Source organism: Aegilops tauschii, chromosome 1 (genome assembly GCF_002575655.3).
Source record: "Aegilops tauschii subsp. strangulata cultivar AL8/78 chromosome 1, Aet v6.0, whole genome shotgun sequence".
NCBI classification, from domain to species: Eukaryota; Viridiplantae; Streptophyta; class Magnoliopsida; order Poales; family Poaceae; genus Aegilops; species Aegilops tauschii.
In genome coordinates, this window is record NC_053035.3 from 47,702,248 (window position 1) to 47,724,817 (window position 22,570).

General features: G+C 46.4%; 1 protein-coding gene across 1 annotated transcript; it reads right to left on the bottom strand.

The window, feature by feature from the left end:
* Positions 1-3,307: 3,307 nt before the first annotated feature.
* Positions 3,308-6,962, bottom strand: LOC109755673 (uncharacterized). The gene is made up of 3 exons (XM_020314570.4): positions 6,382-6,962; positions 6,232-6,288; positions 3,308-4,079 (listed from the first exon to the last, which is right to left on the bottom strand). The coding sequence occupies exons 1-3, from the start codon at positions 6,811-6,813 to the stop codon at positions 3,774-3,776; spliced, it is 795 nt and encodes a 264-aa protein (XP_020170159.1). The 5' UTR covers positions 6,814-6,962; the 3' UTR covers positions 3,308-3,773.
* Positions 6,963-22,570: the final 15,608 nt, after the last annotated feature.

The window sequence follows — 22,570 nt, forward strand, 5'->3', positions numbered from 1 at the left end:
GTTTCGGGATACAAAGGATCCGCGCCTGGGCCGGGGCGCGGACGTGGCGGGCCCCCTCCCTGCGGCGACGTCCCGTCACGCGCGTGGGCTGGCAGGCTTTCCGGCCACGTGGCTCGCCGACGGCCCGCGGCCGGGCCGCGGCCCGGTGCACGTGCCAGCGGTTTCCCGCCCTCCGACTCCAGAAGATTTCGACTACGGCGGGGCGCCTGACCAAGGCCAGCTCCCCGCTGCCGGCTTGTCACGATAGGAAGCTGTTCGAGCTTCTCGAACCCCACTCCACCTCGAAGCCCAATCAGCTTCGGGGACTACTGTCGGAGTAAATGGCCACGGGTAGCCATTCCGACTACCCCTGGCTCTTCAGAAAAATTATCAGGCCTTTGGGCCTTCAAGCACTCCAAGCAGTGGGGCCGCCTTCCCTGACCGGCTACCACTAAAGCCGACTCCCGGAAGGCGACCCAGCCTCACCGACTCCTCCCTAGGACGATTACGAGGTGGCCGACTCCAAGAAGCCGGCCAAGAAGGATGCTGACTCCTAGGAGCCGGCCAAGACCACAACCACTCCTACATAACGGCGACGTGACGGGGTGTGTCCACCGTGCGGCCCACGACCCCCGAAGCCCGAGGCGGGCATGGCTACAGGAGGCCGTACGGGAGGGACGTCTCCCGTGCGGCTCGGCACTGTAGCCACGCTAGCCTCGACGTCATCCACGACCCACTCCTGTACGGCCCGAGGACTGCGGGCCCCTTTAGCCAGAGAGAGGCGTGAAGGCGGCCCGGCTTTTCCTAGTCGGCCAAGAGTATAGCCGGCCTCCAGAAGCCGGCTACTCCCTTCCTCGAAGCAGGAGCCCCATTAAGGAGACAAGACGAGGTGAGGCTACAGTGATAGCCCCCGAGGCGGCCCACTGTAGCCACGCTCATCTCAACAAAGCCCTCATCATCAGAGGCGCGGCTACAGTAAGCAGCCGCCGACAAGACCCTAGGCGGTGGGACCGGCCTGTCGACCAAGTAGCCGGCAGCCGGCGGGACCCACTAGCCGGCGGGACCCAGCAGCCGGCGGAGAAGCCGGCGAGCGTAGACACTGACGGCTGGGACCAGCTCCCAGTCGGATTACCATTGTACCCCCGGCGGGTAGGCCTATATAAACCCCCCGGAGCACCCATGCAAAGGGTTGGCTTCTAGGTTCGCACCCAAGCATAGCACACCCACCATAGATAGAGAGAAGCAGGAGCTAGCCTTGCTCTTCTTCTCCCTTGACCTCAACAGCTCTAGGAGCGATTGTAGCTACCCTTTATCGATCTAGTGATCATGCAGAGACCCCGCAGAGCAGGACTAGGGGTGTTATCTCCTCGGAGAGCCCCGAACCTGGGTAAGATTCGCCGGCGTGCATGTCTTCGCCTCATCCCGTTTCCAGGCACCGGCGACGTTTTATTGGCTCCCACAATGATAAGCCATCCCTTGGCATATGTCACACCAACCACCCGACACATATTGTTCTTGTTCCTGTGACTCATAAGTCATAATGCAAAAAATAATATGCGTCCAAGGAAGCAGACCAGGATATATATATTGTTTTCCATATATATATAGTCATGTCTACTTCCTTAGTCCTCCCTGTTAACACTGAGTTTGTGTGTATGTGTGGCTATTAGCCAAGTAGCAGGCCAGAACTAAATATGGATTGTGTCATGTCCACAATAAGATATGCAGAGAAAAAGATTGGCCTATTAGGTCATTGTACTTCTTAGTTGGACTGTGAAGACCTCAGCTATACTTGATGTGTAGTTGCATATTCTTGCTATAATCTGCTCTGACTACCATGCTTCTTAATTTCCAATTTATTATCCAAGAAATGATGTTGTTTCCTAATTTCTTATAATACAATATGGTTTGATAGACATTTTATATGTTTCTCTCATTCTTTGGTCTGGTTTTGAGCTCAGATGCATTCAATGTTGTCTTGCAACAATGCATCTTTAGGGTCCTGAAGTTTTATCTATTAAGATAAGCCGATGCTTGTGCGGATTGCTGAATCAATCAAGATGGAAGCTGATGCAATTAGAGTCCCATTGGTAGCATTCCTGTGATCGAGATGCAGACATTCACTTTAGGATCTGAGTTTTTTTGCTCATCCCCTATGGTAGATGATAACTCAAGCAGTGAATTCATCCACTTCTATACATATTTCCTTCTTTTGTTGTGTTTTGGCATAATCGTTGTCTGATTTGAGTTTTTGTAAGCCTGCTGAAGTCCTATTGATTGTGTTCCTGCAACCCAGCATGATCACCAAAGGGACGTCTCCTGAAAATTAAGAGAATAACTAATTGTATATGCTATTTATTTGTGTTCTTTTTTTCTGAGATTGAGATGATGCACACTTGAATTATGAGTGAATTATGTGTCCTTGGCTATCGAGGCCTAACAAGAACTTTGTATCGCAGTTCCAATCTAGTAAGATGCGATTCTTTGCATGGAAGTTTGTTGCTGGCGCACTACCAACCAACGCATGCAAGTTTAGTAGGCACATCAGTGACTCTTGTGGTTGTCTATTGTGCCATGCTGAGACTGAGGATGCATGCTTTATATGCCCACACGTACCTACATTTTGGGATACTACTCCCTCCGTCCGTCCTTGAAAGAGTACTTTCAACATTTTTTAGTTTGACCATATTTATATAATAATACACCAAAATTTATGCCATCAAATTAGTAGCATTAGATTCATGATAAAATATATTTTTCATCATATACCTATTTGGTTTCACAAACATTAATACATTTTTGCACAAACTCGGTCAAATTTTGAGATAGTTTGACCCTCCAACAATACTAGAAGTGTACTCTTTCAAGGACGGAGGCAGTATGTGTCAAGTGTTGCCGATCCGAACAAGAGATACTATTGTTAATTCTGGCCCTGAATGGATTTTTGGTCTGCTGGCTAATAGACCTGACAATGAACAAGCGATGATCATTATGCTACTCTGCAGGATTTGGAGTCTGTGGAATGAGGTGACACATGGTAAAGATGTCCTTGACAAACGGTTCTCTGGACCGGTCGTCGTATGGTCATCTGATTATGAAGATTAAGAAAATGCTAGCTTTTCGGCTGTTTATTCCGTTAAAAATAGACATGGTCAAAATAGAGTTGCTAATAGTCTAGCTAATATTGGTCGTTGTGGAGATGGCACCGCCTGTTGGTTGCACTGAGTTTCTAAGGAATAAAACCCATGGTTTACCCCGCAAAAAAAAACGCGTAAAAGCGACAACATGTTTGGGAATAAGGATATTTTGCAATAGTCACCAGATATGCTTTACATTTTGGCCACAATCTTATCAGAAATGAGCAGTGTTTTGATACAGAAGACATGAAGTTGCTTGAGAATTTAAGAAATTCTCCTTACAACTGAAGAGTAAGTTTTCACATGCAGAGGGCAGCCTCTGATTCAGCGGGCGGACTTCGCAAACATAAGGGCTGTTGCAGCTAATTTGCTACTGTTCTCGCCCTGACAGTAGCGCATACAAGAGATGCATCCATCTGCTCATGAACTGAGCCAGCACACATCAGGTAATTGTTGGCAAGGGTTTTTGCCCGACTTGCCCAGAACAGAAGCTGATTCAGTGATCAGTATCTAACAAGCTACAGCAAGACACTGATGAAAAGAACACAAGCGTTGTTATGAGACTAATACACGCATTACTTTCTGTCGGCTCATGCTGGTTTAGTCTCTAACAACTGGCGGTGTTTCGTGCAAGTTTTAGCCGTCTTGAGTACCGGCTCATGGAGAGAAATCTGTTGCCAATGGTATGGCAATAGGTTCATCTTCCGGCTGATCGTCGTTCGGTCTGACCTTCTGCGGAGAGAGCCTTTCCTTCAGTCTGTCCTTCACCCCAATCATCTTGGCCTTCACTGAAACAGCCTGGTCAATCATCTTGGCCTTCACTGAAACCGCCTGGTCTTGAACCTTTCCTGATACAGTTGCATACATTGTGCTGAAGGCAAGGCTGACCGTAACCCAATGATCATGAAACTTCTGCCCAATGGCTGCGATCCTCTCCGGTAAGTTCTGGATCCTTTCGATCCGCTGCGCAGAATATAGAATGCATCAAAACTTATGTAAATGAAATTTAAATGGGCAGTGTTGTTCGTGAAATTAAACAGAGATACAACAAGACAGCTCATCCAATATCTACTATCAACACCATACCAAACAGAGATACAAGGTCCCAACTACCATATCACCTTTCTGCTAAGACAATACGAGGTCAAATACAAAGTAGACAGAACCCAGAGTAAGACGCAACACAGGAAATCCTCAGGAACATGAAAGAACATATGAAACAGATGGTCAAAGTACATCAGAGATGAAATAATTACTAAGAATCCTTGGAATAAGCTAATCAAATGGTTAACAGACGACATGGTGCTAAATCTAGCAGAACTCCCAGCACAAATATATTAACAGATCTACCAGCACAAATATATCAACAGATCTACCAGCACAAATATATTAACAGATCTACCAGCACAATCTTTAACCTCGTGGGGGCATCAAACGAACAGTATTAGTAGCACAGTTGAGGATCTAAACATATCATGCATATAGTTATTTCCAACATCCAAAAACATAGCTATTAGTTTATAACTAAACCAAAACAGAATAGCTACAATTATCAAGAACCTCAACTTGGTGGTCAAACTCACGAAGACCCTCAAGCCAATCAGGACAATCAATCAATCTCCAGTAGTAGTAACATAGCAAACAGCTAAGCATAAGATAAAATCACCTTCCCGCAGCATAATGGCCAGGAACAACGGAACTAACTATATGCCTATAGCAGTGCCCTTCCCGAAGCATAATGACCAGGAACAATGCCATTGAATTACATATATCCAGTAGGCAAGTTTGATTACTATTTGTACAGCCAGTTCAAAAGAAAAAAAGATTACCATTAGTACAAGAATGAACGGAACATATAGTTGCACATAACACCAATATCGTTATGCTGCTCAAGACAAGTTAGGAAAACAGAAATGCCGCAAGCAATCTCCAGTGGTTAATCAAGAACCTCAACTTGGCACAGGTGCAATATGAGTGCTACGAAATCAGAAATCCCAAATATCAAGGCCACTGAATTAACATATTATCCGGTAGGCAAGCTTCATTATTATCAGTATCAGAATGAACAGTTTAGCATCTGAACATATAATTACACATAATTACCAAGCAAAACACGGCTATGCACAACTAGTTATTTGATCCAACATCCAACAATATCCAGCATAAACGTTACTATTAGTTCGCAACCAAAACAGTGACAGGAAAATCTGGTCATACAGTAGGCAAGTTTCAGCATCTAAGCTTAGATGACCAAGACAATCAAGCAAACTCCATGGTTGATGACGAACCTCAACTTTGTATTCAAGCTCCCGAAGACCCTCAACCCAAAATCAATCTCCAGTCTCATACTAATAAAACATAAGAAACAACTAAGCATCTAAGATAAAATCACCTTCCCGAAGCATAATGACCAGTTACAAGTATAGCAGTTTACATCATTTGATAACATACACTCCAGCGTCAATACCATTATGCTCCAGGAGACAAATCAGGGAAAGAAAAATACCACCAATGACCCAATATAACAGCAATCAAGCAATTCTTGTGGTTAATCATGAACTTCAACTTGGTACTCCAGCTCCTAAAGATCATCAACCCAATTAATCAAGGAATCTCCAGTTTCATAAACATAACAAAGAGCTAAGCATCTAATATAAATCAGACAGGTAACAACACAGGTACTACTGCGGTACTGCCTATAGCAGTTTCAGCAACCAGCATTTGAAAAACAGCAAACATGCAGAACGTTACTCAAGCCACACATCATGAAAACAAAAGTAGCATAGACAAGCCAGGGAAACAAAAAAAAAGCATCGATGACTCTAGCAATTCCAGTCGTTAATCATGAACCTCAATTTGGTACTGCAGCTGCCAAAGATCATCAACCCAATATAGACAATCAAGCAATCTCCAGTTTCATGAACATAACAGCTAAGCATCATCTAAGATAAATCAGACAAGTAAAACAACACAGCAAGATGCCTATAGCAGTTTCAAGCAACCAGCATTTGACACGCAGCAACAATGCAGCAACGTTACTCCAGCCACGTCAGGAAAACGGGAATAGCAGAGACAAGCAGCACAATGAAGCAGTCTTCAAAGGTCAATCACGAACCTCCACTTGGTAATGCAGCTCCTCGAGGTTCTCCAGCAGGTCACGCTCATCAAGCGTCTGTTCAAAACCAAAACGAATCTGAGAACGCAAGTAGCTGCAGGTACTTTGACAACACAGAAGGGTACATGGAACATGGGAGACGAGACGCACCTTCTTCAGGCGGCGCCGAAGGCCTCCCCAGAAACCGTTGGCCTGCTCATGCTCTGATCCGCGCGCGCCGCGCCCACCCCGTGCGCTCCCTCCGTGTCCATGCCCGGTGCCGTCTCCGCCGGACCTCCCGCCGTATGAGCCTCCTGCCTGGTATGAGCCCTGCCCGCCCTCGCCGGTCCTCCCGCCGCAAGAGCCTCCCGCCTGGTACGAGCCCTGCCCGCCCTCGCTGCTCCTCCCGCCGTACGAGCCTCCCCCCTGGTACGAGCCCCGCCCGGTCTCGCCGGTGGATCCATCGGTCCTCACCACGTGACCTCCCCTCGCAGCCGGGCCGCCACCTCCGCCGTGGGCCCGGCCACCGCCGTAGCGGATGCGGCCGACGAGGGCCGCGCGCAACCTGCCCGCCAGGGCCCGGAGCAGCCCGCCGCCGCGCATGGCGGCGATGGGCTAGGGCGCGCAGGGGAGGGTTTGTCGTCGGAGTTCGAGGGCGAGGGCGTGGGGGCGCTGCGGCGGTGCGGGAGCTGTGGCTGTTGCGGTGTTGCCCACTTGCCGTTATGCCACGGGCTTGTATAAAGGGGCGGAGTGGTCGGTGGAGTCCGGAGGGGTAAAATGGTCATACCCTTTCCGGTTTGTGGTCTAGGATAAGATTACTTGCACTTCGTTAAAATGAAATGCCAAGGTTATTTTCGTACTTCGGTTTGAATTCCAGCCTATTTCACAAACAATCTGCCTGGTGGGTGTTTTGGGTTACGGCCTAATTTCCTTTTTTTTGGTAATACGTGTGTCATTTATATCATAAAGATTAAAGTACAATTGAACGATATGACAAAACTAAAAAGATAGCAGGACATTTCTGTGCTTGATACCAACGTCCGTCACCTGCCTCTGACACCACCACAACAGCCATCGAAGAAAAAATTGACGGATCACCTCCTCACCCGAGCTCGACGCGGCTCCGTCGCTGATATGCAGCTTTGCGGATCTCCAAGGTGGGTCACCAGAAATGAAGCCATTATCGTTGAACGAATCAGACCGGGGCAACACCCCAGATACGCCATCGAACTCCAGATCTGGCACCCCACGACGACTAAGATGCCGGAGGAAACCAAACATGCCATCCATCAACCACGGACCCAGCACTGCGCCAACGTTGGAGCAGACGGCGTCGGAACGGCGGAGCCCGAGGACACATGTCCACCACAAGGATGCTGCCGCCGCCACACTATCCTTACTTGAACAAACTAGTTTCTAAAACCATCCCCATCATAGGACCGGCCGCCTTATCGGAGAAGGATCTGGAAAATCTTTATTCAACGCCGACATCACCGTCGTCGAAGCTAAGACAATGAACAGCTTAAAAACGAAGCTACTTTAATGAACCCACCTAGGTTGTCGATAGTCAGCGATGTTGCACGCCCCTTTTCGACGACGGCGACCGGCGCATGCCATCCGATCCATGGACCGCTCGGGCCACAGGTGACTGCGTAATCGCGTATTGATCGAAGGGTCGCCATCATACCAACTTAGCTGCCCTGCCCAAAAGTAGAGATCTACTACTATTCCATCTAATAGTATTTCTTGTCCAAAACAAAAACAGAAAGAAAAATGTAGGACCTTCTTATTTACTCGAACCAACCAGTGAAGGACCTATTTGATAAACTAGAATCTGAAAACACATTAGTAGAAACAAATATACATGATGCCTTGTCAACTACTAGAGGGACCAAACAACGGATGCATCGTTAGGGCATCTACGTTTTAGCAGAACAAAACAAAATAGTTAGGGCATCTCCCACTCTCTCCCATATGTTCGAAATTAGACAGTTAAAACAAATAAGCCCATGCATCAAATGCTCCCCTCCCCCCCCCCCCCCCCCCCCCCCCCAAAAAAAAAATCTGCCACAAATATGTAGATGGTCCGAAGTAACCCTACCCCCCTACCACTGCCACCTCCTCTCTCTTGCTCATGTCGACCCAGCCACTACCACCACGCCTCCTCCCACTGCTCCACCTGATCGTCATGTCGCCCCTCTAGCACTCGTCCCCGAACATGTTGCACCTCACTGGTGCTCCACGCGATGTAACTGTTCCCCTCGACGCCATTTTCTACATGTTACTTGAAGTAAGGATGGTGATCTCGGTACTTGAAGCAATGAAGGAGGAAGGGGAGCATGTTCTCCACTTTGAGGGTTCTACGTTGGGGCTTCGAGTTGATCTTAATCAACATAGGGCATGGGGGCATGTTTTTCTCCACTACAACTTCGTTGCAGCTACTCCGACCTTTCATGATGACCTTTTTGTTGGAAATGTGCCCTAGAGGCAATAATAGTTATTATTATATTTCCTTGTTCATGATAATTGTCTATTGTTCATGCTATAATTGTGTTATCCGGAAACCGTAATACATGTGTGAATACATAGACCACAACATGTCCCTAGTGAGCCTCTAGTTGACTAGCTCGTTGATCAACAAATAGTCACGGTTTCCTGACTATGGACATTGGATGTCATTGATAACGGGATCACATCATTAGGAGAATGATGTGATGGACAAGGCCCAATCCTAAGCATAGCACAAAGATCGTGTAGTTCGTTTGCTAGAGCTTTTCCAATGTCAAGTATCATTTCCTTAGACCATGAGATCGTGTAACTCCCGGATGCCGTAGGAGTGCTTTGGGTGTACCAAACGTCACAACGTAACTGGGTGACTATAAAGGTACACTACAGGTATCTCTGAAAGTGTCTGTTGGGTTGACACGGATCGAGACTGGGATTTGTCACTCCGTATGACGGAGAGGTATCTCTGGGCCCACTCGGTAATGCATCATCATAATGAGCTCAATGTGACCAAGTGTTTGGTCACGGGATCATGCATTACGGTACGAGTAAAGTGACTTGCCGGTAACGAGATTGAACAAGGTATTGGGATACCGAGGATCGAATCTCGGGCAAGTAACGTACCGATTGACAAAGGGAATTGTATACGGGATTGATTGAATCCTCGACATCGTGGTTCATCCGATGAGATCATCGTGGAACATGTGGGAGCCAACATGGGTATCCAGATCCCGCTGTTGGTTATTGACCGGAGAGTCGTCTCGGTCATGTGTGCGTGTCTCCCGAACCCGTAGGGTCTACACACTTAAGGTTCGGTGACGCTAGGGTTGTAGAGATATTAGTATGCGGTAACCCGAAAGTTGTTCGGAGTCCCGGATGAGATCCCGGACGTCACGAGGAGTTCCGGAATGGTCCGGAGGTGAAGAATTATATATAGGAAGTCCAGTTTCGGCCACCGGGAAAGTTTCGGGGGTTACCGGTATTGTACCGGGACCACCGGAAGGGTCCCGGGGGTCCACCGGGTGGGGCCACCTATCCCGGAGGGCCCCATGGGCTGAAGTGGGAGGGGAACCATCCCCTGGTGGGCTAGTGCGCCCCCCTTGGGCCTCCCCCTGCGCCTAGGGTTGGAAACCCTAGGGGTGGGGGCGCCCCCCACTTGGCTTGGGGGGAAAGCCACCCCTTGGCCGCCGCCCCCCTGGAGATCAGATCTCCCAGCGCCGGCGCCCCCCCCAGGAGGCCTATATATAGGAGGGGGGAGGGAGGGCAGCCGCAACACAGCCCCTGGCGCCTCCCTCTCCCTCCCGTAACACCTCTCCCTCTCGCTGAGCTTGGCGAAGCCCTGCCGAGATCCCCGCTACTTCCACCACCACGCCGTCGTGCTGCTGGATCTCCATCAACCTCTCCTTCCCCCTTGCTGGATCAAGAAGGAGGAGACGTCGCTGCTCCGTACGTGTGTTGAACGCGGAGGTGCCGTCCGTTCGGCGCTCGGTCATCGGTGATTTGGATCACGACGAGTACGACTCCATCAACCCCGTTCACTTGAACGCTTCCGCTCGCGATCTACAAGGGTATGTAGATGCACTCATCTCTCTCGTTGCTAGATGACTCCATAGATTGATCTTGGTGATGCGTAGAAAATTTTAAATTTCTGCTATGATCCCCAACACTTTTTAGGTGCAACTACCTAATATTGAGGAACCTTTTATTATGCATTGTGGAAGGTGTGAAGGCTTGTGATGACTACTTCAGGCTGAAAAGAGTTGCACTTGGCTACTTGGGTTCTCTTCTCTCCAAAAGTGCATTAAGGCTATCAGGATGCTTGTATGTATGGTCCACCCACTGATGCCATTGATGAGTACCTCTAGATGTGTGAGATCATATACCATGAGGAAATGGTCAGGTTTTGCCAAGCCGTTTGAAAAATAGAACTTGTGAGAGCCAAATGTCAAGGACACAAACCAACCTTTTTGCGCTTGGGGAATCAAGAGGTTCGCTAGTATGGTTTGATGAGCTAATCACACGCACTAGGAATGGAAGAACTGTCAATCTGCTGTGCAAGGGGAACACCAAGGCCATGTTGGAGAACCCCCTCTCATTCTTGGAGAAATGGCATCATATTATATGTGTATTTGGCACTATTTATTTGGCATGCCAGATCATCTCACAACGACACCAATGTGCTTCAGCGGTCTCCATTGTTTTCACGACTTTGTGAAGGCAATGCTCAGAAGTGCAACTACCAAGTTAATGGGAACAACTATACCATGTGGTACTACCTTGCTGATGTCTACAGCCCAAAAGGTAACAAAAGCTCTCACCGCACCATCCTGCTAGGCACGTACCACCTCCACGCCTCCATGTGGTGACTGCGTTATAGAGCTTGTCAACCTCCCATTGCAACAAGAAGTCGGGTTTCGGTATTTAAGTGCTATAGAATATGAGACAGTAGATTTTTGCAAAATGGGGTAGATAAATTGGGGACACCATTAGGGGGTGTTTGGTTTCTAGCCACACTTTATCAAACCTCAAGTCATGAAAGTATGACCAAGTTAGTTGGGTGTTTGGTTCTATCCACACTTAAGGCAAGATTTTTGTGTGGGAAATAAAGCCTACATGTTATACACACGAAAGTGTGCCAAGATTCCTTAGACAAGGCAAATTGTGGCTAAGAATTTGACCACCTAAACTAATGCAAGTTTAAAAAAATGGTGTGGGAAACTATTGGCAAAGTTAGCCACCAACCATACATGCCCGACATTTTTAGCGGACTAGTAGGAGGGTGTATGGGCGTGTCCACAAACACGTGCAGAGACATTTGAATGGAGAATAGGTGTATATGCTTAATGATGTCCTTGGAAATTGGTTGCTTCGCCAAGGAAAATGCGAGCACAAGGATTTGAACCTTGATGGGCTGGGGATATCACTTTCCTCCTGACCATTCAACCACAGATTGGTTCACTGTTAACAAAGTATTTGCAAAAATGGTAAATGAGTATGAAGAAAATGTTTCCTCATGTATACGAAAAGTGTTTACAGATAACGATCTCAGAGTTCGCCGCCTGCTCCCGTACTTTTTCCGCGCGTCTCCTGGTCTTAGCGTACCTCGCGCGCGAAGCTCTTAGCTTCTCTGTCACTAGTAAAAAAAGCTTGCACGCGTAATACGCGTCTCAGATGACACACTTTCAGTGAAAAGGACAATACAAAGATGTTCATAATTTATTTATCTTTTTCGAAAACAAGGACGTTCATAATAAAACCAATTGTTGGGGAAAAGACCCGGATACTGGCGAGATGAGCGAGATTAGCGGACGACCTGTCGGGGCGACAGGAAGGCGATTGTTGGGGAAACGGGATCTGGTCGATCCCGAAGCGAGCGAGATCGGTGATAGGGGAAGGGGAAGATCGTATGCAGCGAGTGTGTGCCTTGCGGAAGAGAGGATCTGTTGGGATTGAGATAATCATGGATCAAAGCCCGGGAGTCGGTGCGTGCTTACGCGTTGAAAAGGAAGGGGAGACTAGAAAATCAAAAGGATGGCCGCCGAGGGGATCCGGATCTGGGGCTTCAGAGGATCAAGGAGAAGGTAAAATTGACGAGGGAGGATCTGGGAAACAGATTAATGGAATGGGATCAGAATTCAAATGTTCTTGCCCGAGAGGAGTCAAATCATGTGAAGCCTCTTGATAAAGGAGGTGGGCGGGATCCAAGTTTAGAGAGATCACAGGAGATCCCGAGTGCAAGAAATCTGACCGTATCATATCAATTGGCAGAATCATGAAAGGAAAGGTCTCTCCAGAGGAGTATAAAGATCCACAGAGGGACGGAGAACAGGTCTCATATCGCAGTCGGCTGCCTATTTGTCAAGACTGCTTAATGAATGGAATAATGCTGTAGCAGGTGGAGCGACGCTGGACGGAAAAGATTGTGGGGCTCTGACCAAGCCATGCCCAAGCGATCGTGCAAATCAAAAAGAACAGTGGACTGCACCTTTGAGAGGCACTGCTAAACTGAACACCGATGCATCCTTTCTCCCTAATAGCGGAAAGTGTTGGGGAGGCGCAGTTGCGCGGGATCACAAAGGGCACATATACCTGTCGGTGGGAAGGAAGGTGAATCCTGCGGGTTGCGCTCAGGAGGCTGAGGGACAGGCCTTGTTAATGGGCTTGCAAGCTTTGGCTTCTCGTTTTAACGGGAATATCGTGGTAGAAACGGACTGCAAAGCTCTTGCTGATGACCTTACAGATAGTGGCCAGAACAGGTCAGCTAGCTACAGCTTGATCATGGATATTAAGTCGCTGCTACAAAGTTTTGAGAGCCAGCAGGTGGTCCACATCAACAGGGACCGAAATTCCCTTGCACATGAGATTGCAGCAGAAGCAAGGAAATCAGGGGTTTTCTTTTGATTGCATATGTATGCACTCTGAATGTAACCCCCCCACTAGAGTAAGCCTGTTTACTCTAGTCCTCAAAAAAAGTGTTTACAGAAAAAAGAAATGTGTTAAAAGATGTTAATCTTATAAATAAAAAATATTAATCAAGCATTTGCAAATGTTGAAATATGTATAGAGAAAATGTCGACCATGTATTCAACAAATGTTAATCTAGTAATTAAAAAGATGGTAACCAAGCATTTAAAACTACTAAAAATGTGCATAGAAAAATGTTGAACTTCGAATAAAAATGTTATATTTGTTTTTTTTCGAAAAGCGGGTTATCCCCGGTCTCTGCATCAGAACGATGCATGCGGCCATAATTATTAATGAGCAAAATGTGCAACACAAGTCTTCATGTCTCAAACAAAGAACGAAAAAGGCTCACAAAGAGCCAAAAAAGTAAAAGAGAAGCCACAACCGGCTGGCAACAAGAGATAGGAAAACTAATTGCCTATCCTATTACATGACCGCCATCCAAACCGGTTGAAAATAGCCCGTGCTACCATCTCCCATCGGGTAGATCCAGTAACCATACACTCCCTGGCCTCCGTTGGAGTGAGTAGCGACCACATACGGATCAACGCAGTGGCTCGGAAAATAACCTGCAAAAAATGAATATTTGTTGTTATGTTAAAGACCAAATCATTTCTGCAGTTCTAGACTGCCCATAATAAAGCACATATTCCTACACGAATATGTCTCGATGTTTCAGAGTCTATCCCATCTAACCACGTCCCAAATAACGTGTTGATAGTATTCAGAGGAGTAATATTAAATACTATATGAACCGTCCGCCACAATTTTTTTGCCAAAGGGCAATCAAGAAAGAGGTGTTTGATGGATTCATCATGGTCGCGGAAACTACTTCTTGTAGATCCTGTCCAGCTGCATTTTGCCAAATTATCCTTAGTTAAAATGACTTGTTTATGCACAAACCACATAAACACTTTGATTTTCAAAGGAACTTTGACTTTCCAAACATGTTTTGAACGAGGAACAACGCTAGAGTTGATAACATCCAGATACATGGATTTAACCGAGAACTTTTCATTCTTAGTTAACTTCCAGCACAACTGGTCAGACTGTTAAGACAACTAAACATCCATCAAACGTCTCACAAGATGGAGCCAGGCATCCCACCTATTACCCGCTAGCGTCCTCCTAAATTGAAAATGTTATATTTGTATTTAAAAATGCTAAACATGTACAAGAAAAATATTATTGATGTATACAAAAAATATAGAATGAAAACCAAAAGAAGCAAAGAAAAATAAAAAACTAACAAAAACCAAAGAAAAGGAAACAAAAAAAACACCAAAGAAACAAATGCAAAAGGAATGAAATACAGTGAAAACCGATAAAGAAACAAAGAAAAAAAACCCATTGAAAACCAAGAAAGAAACAAAAAAGGAAAAAATGAGAAAGAAAGAAAAAAAGAGATGAAAACCATGAAAGAAACAAAAGAGAAACCAAGTAAAAACAAAATAAAAAATAAAAACCAAAGTCCAAGGACAAAAAAAAAAGAAAACCAAAGAAGAATAAGAAAACCACAAAAAATGGGAAAAAAATCTGAACGCAGACATAAAAATTTAGAATAAGTAAAAGAAAAAATTATGAATACTGACAAAGAAACATAAATAAGACAAAAAAGATAGATTAGAAAACCAAAGAAAACAGAAGTATAACGAGGAAAAATAAAAAACCTGGGTGAGAAATAAAAGAAAACCAACAAAAAAAACAAGAAATCCAAACAAATGAGGTGCGAAAAATAAAAGGAAGCAACTAACCCGAAGAAAACCTAGAAAGGAAACAAAAAGACAAAAAAAGTAAAACCGAGAAGAAACAAAGAAAACCTATCGAAAACATAGAACAAAAAAAAGAAGAAACAAAAGAAAACAAAAGTAAAAAAGGAAGAAAATAATCGAAGAAATCAGAACGAATACAGCCCCGTCTCAATCGAAACCTGATTTTTTTTAGTCTAAACACACTTCACTTTATTGAATAATGTTCATAGGGATACAATTCAAGTCTGGGGTTTAAGAGCCACACATGGTGCCCTGGGTCCAGACCAAAAGCATGCTTAGCGAGGCTATGTGCCTCTTGATTGGTTTCCCGTCCTTCAAAGATGACGGAACATTGATGGAAAAGCTCCATCGTCTCTCTAATTTCCTTCACAATGGTTGCATACATTCCACCAATGCCTAGCTTGATATCCTGCACCTCACCCTTGGAGTCAGAGGTGACTATAACATGAGATAACGAAAGGTCCTGGGCAAGCGCAAGGGCTTCCCGGCAAGCTAGTGCCTCGAGCGTAGCCGGATCAGTGAGGCCGGCGCATCTGATCGCAGACGAGCCCAAGAAATTGCCTTCTCCATCCCTGCACACTGCACTAAAAGAGCCTTCATCATTCGTTCTATTGACAGCCCCATCAACACGGATTTTTGCAAAGTTCTCCGGTGGGCTTATCCATCTAGGCTTCCTGACGCCAGAACGAGTAGCTGGGGTGTGCTTCACCTCTTTTGGCTTACAGTCATTGAGCTCTCGTATATACTTCATGATGAATTGGTGAGTTGACATCGGGCTCTGGAAGATGTGCTCGTGTAAAGCTTGTCGCCGAGAGAACCAAATAGCTCAGAGAGTAACGAGGACTTGAGTGAACTCTGCTGCCGGGAGCGTGTCCAGTAGGGAGAAGATCCACCGTTTTGCATCTGGTTCGGTTGTTTCAGAAAGGACCTGGAAAATCTCCGGCGCTTGCAATGCCCAAACCGAACGAGCAACATGACAATGCAGAAGGGAGTGTTGCCATGAGTCTGTTGTACCACATAGCCCGCAGCTATCCACCGTCGACATGTTTCGATGATGTAACACGTCCGCCGTCGGGATCGACTGTTGAGCTAGTCTCCAAAGAATTTTTTTGACCTTTGAAGGCACATCTACTTTCCAGAGCTTGGACCATGACTTTCGTTCACCTTCAGAGTTGGAAGAATCTGAACGCCCCTCCAACCAAGCTTCTCGGCTGTGCTTTGTGGTCACTAGCATGCGATACGCCGATCGAACTGAGAAAACTCCGTTCTTCTCATGAGCCCAAGACCAGAAATCATCAATATGTTTTGTACATAGGGGAATTGAGAAGATAGCCGCAGCATCAGTTGGTAAAAATACTTGCGTAATAGTTTGTCGATCCCAAGATGCATCCGGCTGTATCAGTTCATCAACTAGCTGCGGAGGGTTAGGGACCCTGCTCGTGATCGGCCACATGTTGTGGGCACGCGGGAGCCAGTTATGGTGCCATATCTCCGTAGTCTGACCGTCTCCGATACGACGTATGAGACCTTGTGACAATGTATCCCTCCCGTCTAGTATGGCTCTCCACACTTGTGATGGGGAAGATCCAAGTTCGGCTCGAAGAAATTCTGCTATTGGGAAATATTTGGCCTTCAGGATCCTTGCACTTATGGTATCTGGGTCCGACAAAATACGCCACGCCTGTCTCGCAAGAAGGGCGAGGTTAAACAGTTCGATGTCGCGAAAACCAAGGCCCCCGCACTGCTTGGGCCTAGTCATGGTACTCCAAGAAACCCAGTGCGGCTTCCTCTTGCCATCCTTGTTGCCCCACCAAAATTTCCTTATGAGAGAGTTCAAATGCTCGCAAAGTCCCCGGGGAAGTTTGAAACATGACATTGAGTATACCGGAACAGCCTGTGCTACCGATTTAATGAGGACTTCTCCCCCCCCCCCCCCCCCACCGAGAGAATTTTTTCAAGCCAACCTTTAACTTTGTTCCACACTCTGTCCTTCAGAAACTTGAAAGTACCATTTTTGTTGTTGCCCACATCAGACGACATTCCCAAATATCTTTCTGAAAGAGACTCATTTGTAATGTTAAGTGCCTGTTTCACTTCGGTTCTGAGGTTGTTTGGGCACCCTTTGCAGAAGAAAACCGAAGATTTAGAGAGGTTGATTCTCTGACCCGAGGCATGGCAATAAGAGTCTAACAAGGAGGACAACTCATTTGCTCCGTCAACACTGGCCTTAACAAACAGCAGGCTATCATCTGCGAAAAGCAAGTGGCTTACCGGCGGAGCCGATGGAGCTACTCGAATACCACTCAGGTGCGATGATTCATTTGTAGTTTTTAAGGGGCACGAAAGGCCCTCCGCTGCAAGCAAGAACAGGTAAGGAGAAATTGGGTCCCCCTGTCGGATCCCTCTAGATGGCAAAAACTCTTCAAGTTTGCTGCCATTGAATAAAACTGAGAATTTGACCGAACTCACCATTCTCATGATCAGAGCCACCCAAGTGGGAGCAAACCCCATCTTTAACATAATAGCCTCCAGGTAGCTCCACTCGACTCTATCATAAGCTTTCATCATGTCCAGCTTGACTGCACAAAAACGGTTTCTTTGTGCCTTGTTCCTTTTCATAAAGTGCAAACATTCATATGCCGTGATGATATTGTCAGTGATCAGTCATCCTGGAACAAAAGCAGATTGCTCCTTGGAGATAATATCAGGGAGAATGATTTTAAGTCTATTGGACAAAACCTTTGAAGCAATCTTGTAAAGAACATTATAGAGACTTATAGGACGGAACTGCGTGAGCTGGGTGGGGTCTTTTACCTTCGGGATAAGAACTAAAATAGTTTCATTAATTACCTCCGGGCTCTCCTCCCCCCGGAGAATGCGAAGAACCACCTCTGTCACCTCATTACCGCATAGTGCCCAATGCCTTTGGAAAAAGTGAGCCGGATATTCGTCTGGTCCCGGTGCCTTCGTAGGATACATTTGAAACAGGGCCGTCTTGACCTCCTCAGCTGTGCACGGAGCGGTCAGATTTTCATTCATCTCGCTTGTTACCTTGCACGGGACAGCCGCCAGAACCTCATTCATCCCCGACGTGCCCTCAGAAGTGAAGAGATTTTTATAGAAAGAGTTCACCAAATTGGCCATCTCGGACACATCCTGCGTTGTCGATCCATCGTCACGTTGCAGGTTTTTTATTTGGTTCTTCCTTCGTCGCATGCTAGCTCGACGTTGGAAGTACTTTGTATTTTTGTCTCCGTCCGTGAGCCAGTCCACCCGGGATCTCTGACGGAGCAGGATCTCTTCCATGTGATAGAGCTCGACGAGCCGATCCGCTGTTTTGACCTCTGCATGTGACGGCGTGGTTCTCTGAGGGTCATTTTGAAAAAGAGCCGAGCCGATCCGCTGTTTTGACCTCAATCGAAACCTGATGGAACGAAAAAAATAGACCAAACTGGGCCGGCCGAATGGCTATGTGTGGGAAAAAACATTTCCGGCGAGGGCAACATATATCTCGCTTTTAGCAAGATATAGCTGTCGCGTGCTTACTGTGAGCGTTAAGGGAGCGATCACGTTCCAGCGTTGGACATAGGCCGGTCCATTAGGAAAGCAAGTGAGCGAATCATTACGAGCGGTTTTAGGAATCTTCTCCAAAGATTTGTGACTTGTTTTGGAGTATCTTGTAATGTTCTATTTGGTTTTACTTTTTTTTTTCTCAAATGATAAGTGCCACATGTGTGAAGCACCGGGTCTAATGTTTTTTACAACTAAAAATGTCATTCGGAAAGAAAAACCAAACAAAAAAAGACCAAAACTTGCCATCCGAAAAGGAAGTTGTTATGCTTCATAACTAAAGTTGTTATCCACGCCTCACTAAACTTGACACAAAAAATGCTTCCATGTGTCCGTGCCACACATCTAGCACTTATCAGGGTCCTTGTTTTTTTGTTTCTTTTCTCCTTTTTATTTTTTAAAAATATCATATTTTTAAAAAAATCTTCAAAAGTTGTTCATATTTTCGAAAATTTCAATTTTTGGAAATAAAATAAATTTAAAAGATTGCTCACAACTTCATTTTTTAGAATTTCCAAAATCTTCATAATTCAACAAATATTCATAAATTTCAAATATATTCGCATTTCATAGCATTTTTTGGTATTTAAAAAATTGTTCACGTTTTTAATAATTGTTCGCAGACATTTCTTGAATTCTGGAACATGTTTTGAATTCTTGAGCATTTCTTGAATTGGTGAACAGTATTTCTAAATCGTGAACATTTTTAATAAACTTTTTTGTATTCAAGAACATTTTTTAAATTGGCGAAACTGTTTTCAAATACATACCTTTTATTAGTTGAAAATGAAACAAATCAGAAAAAGCTGACCTACGCTCGCTCGCTGAAGGAGACTCGCGCAGATGGGTCGGCCCTATGCAGCAGTTGCCAACTTGAGGCACGCGAGCGACACAACGCTTCTCGCTCGCCATGAGCAATATACAGCCGGACACAAAAAGCGTTAAGCCTCCGATGGCTCACTAGCGTAGGTATTGGGATTTTGAAGTGATGTTTCGTTGCCCAAATATTGTGATATGAACTCATGTTTGTTTCCACAAGGTTGGATATGTTATCCAGAAACACTGCTGTTGTTTTGTCGTGTATTTGAGTGAAACTATCAAAATGATCTGTCTCTGATCAAAGTTTTTCTGAACTTTCTCTTCAAGATTTTCCTCCCCCTTCCCTCGTGGCTAGGGTAATTTCTTCCTTCGAAACTTCTGGCGAACTCGTGGATTCGTCTTCCCTCTGTCTGCCGCTTTAGCGGTCGGACGCATGGAGGAGAATCCCGGTGCCTTTTGTTCCGACTAGCGGTTTATTAGGTTAGATTTTTTTTAGTTCTCGCAGGTACGGCGTTCGGGCTTATGGTAGCGCTTCTTCTTAGAGTTTGTCTTTTGGACTTCGATTATCCTCGAGTTTGTCTATCTGGACGTAGTTGACGGAACTCCAACGTAGATTTCTGCCGTCTCCTTGGGGTGTCGAGGTTAGGGTTTCTTAGTGGCGCGTGTACGATGACGTTACAGGGTACTGGTCCTTAAGGGCACGTGCATGGAGACTTTTCAGCTGTCAACGACAAGGTCAAGTCAGCTTTGATAGGGCCACAACAGCGCGTCGGTGGCTCGTTCTAACTTCGGTAGTGGTCACCCGGAGGTCTAGAGACCCTGATGAAATTTTTGTTATGTTTTGAGGTGTTTTTTACTTCTGATGAACTTTTGTAATAGATGTTAGAGTTGTTTCGAATATAGTGTACAAGTTAGGTTACAATTGGACTTTTGTGTTTAGATAGGATATGGAGTCGTGTCCTAGTAGGACACTTGTATCCTAGGCCTCTCACATATAGCGGGGGTAAACACACGATATAACCTATGCCAACATAATAGCACAGGCACGCAGGGGAAGCCGGCGGCGTGTGCCGGCGCCCGGGCGGCCGGGGTGCGGTATTGTGACGGTGTCACGGGGAGGAGCGCCCGTAGTCGAACCCCGGGGATGTAGCCATATCGGTGAACCTCGTTAACAAATCTCGGTGTCGTGCTCGTGTGATTGCTTGGTCCCCGAATAATCAACGGTATGCCTCGAATTTATTCTAACAAGTGGTATTAGAGCAAGATTTGAGACCGAGACGGATCGTGTTGATTCAGTGGACGGCTTGATTTTCTAGATCGGTATCGTCTCCACGGAAATTGGCGTAAAGCAATAAGTGTTGCACGGTTGAGATCGATTGGAAGAAGTCAGGCGAAGAGCAATCTCGGCGAGTTGCGGTTGGAATCGGATCAGGGCGGCTCGATCCGTTTGAGCGGCGGCGACGTAATGCATGCACAGCACGGCAGAGCGCTTGACACAGCGCTTGAAGAGTCCTGGAAGGAGCACATGGCTGGCCTAGCCCTGTGCGAGGCCCAGGCCCAGATGGCGTGTTATTGCCGGGCAGGCCGAAGGTGGTGTGTGGTATGCAGGTTGTGCTCGTGGAATCGCAACTCGGGTTGTCTAGCAAGGCAGCATCGTAGGATTTGTTTTGGACAAAAAGAAAAGGGACCGAGTCCCGGGACGAGATTCTCCTCGTTCCGAACCGGAGACCTGCAACATCAAGGCAGCCTACAGACGCAGATCCAAGGAAAATCGATCGTAAGTTGTATGGCATTGGCAGAAAAGGCAATAACTAACGCATTGGAGTTTAGCCAAGTGAGCCATCACGTGAAGACCAACTCTTGGTTGGTTGTGCTAGTAGTACACAGAGGATTTGTTCGTATACTTGGGGCATCGCGTGGAATGCTCTGATAAATTTTCACAGGGTCAGCCGTACGAAGAATCATGGCACCAACAAGAACCAGGTTTGAGGTGGAGAAGTTTGATAGAACTGAAAACCTTGGGTTATAGTAAATAAGGGTAAAAATTTGTTGGCACAACAGGGATGCTTGAAGGCGTTGCGGGATGTCAAGCCAGACGGACGATGAGGACTGTGAGGAGTTGCAGATGGTTGCAGTCGGGGTAGTTCGGCTGGGTCAGACTTGTCAGTCTGACGGATCGACGCAAGTCGGATGGTACAGAAGACGGTGGTGCGATCGGCGACGATGACATAGGAGCGTGATGCCGATGGTGACCGACTTCTGGGCGTGGAAACACATGGCACAGGCCCGAACGCTTGTGTGGCTTCGACAAGACTATGACGCTGGATTGATTCAAGGTGGTGTATACACGGAGCTTGAAGTCGATGAGGCGTAGGGGTGGACTGATCATCTATTTTGGAGTCATGTTGAAGGTGGAGCTGGATTGAGGGGCTACGGCGTAAGTCAACGGGGTCGAAGCCTATTTAGCAGGCGGAAAAAAGCGAGTGACATGCAGTTCGGACTGGAGCCTAGTGGTCTGATGAAAGCGTGAAACTCGTCATCGGTCGGTGATGGTCGATGGTACTCTGCAGTGGGGGTTGAGTGGTGTGGGTTCGCGACCCTTGAGACTCGACTAGGACAGCGGAGGCTCAACGCGGTAATAGCGGCGAGGCGTGCGGTATGCACGGGACATGGAGACGGGTCAGGGCTCTGGTGATCAGACATGTGGTGAGACAACTGCGAATTTGACTCGGGATGATTACAAGCAATGGTGAAATTCCTTCAAGTTTCAGACAGACGGTCAAGAAAGGAGCGGTGATGTTGAGTTCGGGTAACTCTTAGGTGTGACACCCAATGTGTAAGTTGTTCACTTTCATGCAGGTTAGTGATCAGTGTGTGATGGCGTTGGACTAATACTCTGAAAGTTGAGAGTGCAAACTAGAGTAATGTGGAACTTGATTTTGCTCGAGTGTTGACTGTGGTCAAGAAAAGAAGGGACTACAAGTTGCAGGTGGAGTCATACGGAGTCTTTGGAGTAGCAGCAGTGCTCATGGGATAAGCTCAAGTCCAATGTACAAGGAAGTACGACACATGGATAAATGCAGGGTGGTGGAGTATATTCGCCAAGGTAGAGTTTGTTAGAGTTGTGTCGAATATAGTGTACAAGGTAGGTTACAATTGGACTTGTAGTTGTATTGTGTTTAGATAAGATATGGAGTCGTGTCCTAGTAGGACACTTGTATCATAGGCCT

What these genes read in the sequence shown, in the direction of transcription:
- LOC109755673 (XM_020314570.4), bottom strand. Translation starts at nt 6,813, where the DNA reads ATGCGCGGCGGCGGGCTGCTCCGGGCCCTGGCGGGCAGGTTGCGCGCG. An exon ending in TTCGGCGCCGCCTGAAGAAG is followed by an intron (nt 6,289 to 6,381) that starts GTGCGTCTCGTC and finishes GGTTTTGAACAG; the next exon opens with ACGCTTGATGAGCGTGACCT. An exon ending in AGCTGCATTACCAAGTGGAG is followed by an intron (nt 4,080 to 6,231) that starts GTTCGTGATTGA and finishes TATTCTGCGCAG; the next exon opens with CGGATCGAAAGGATCCAGAA.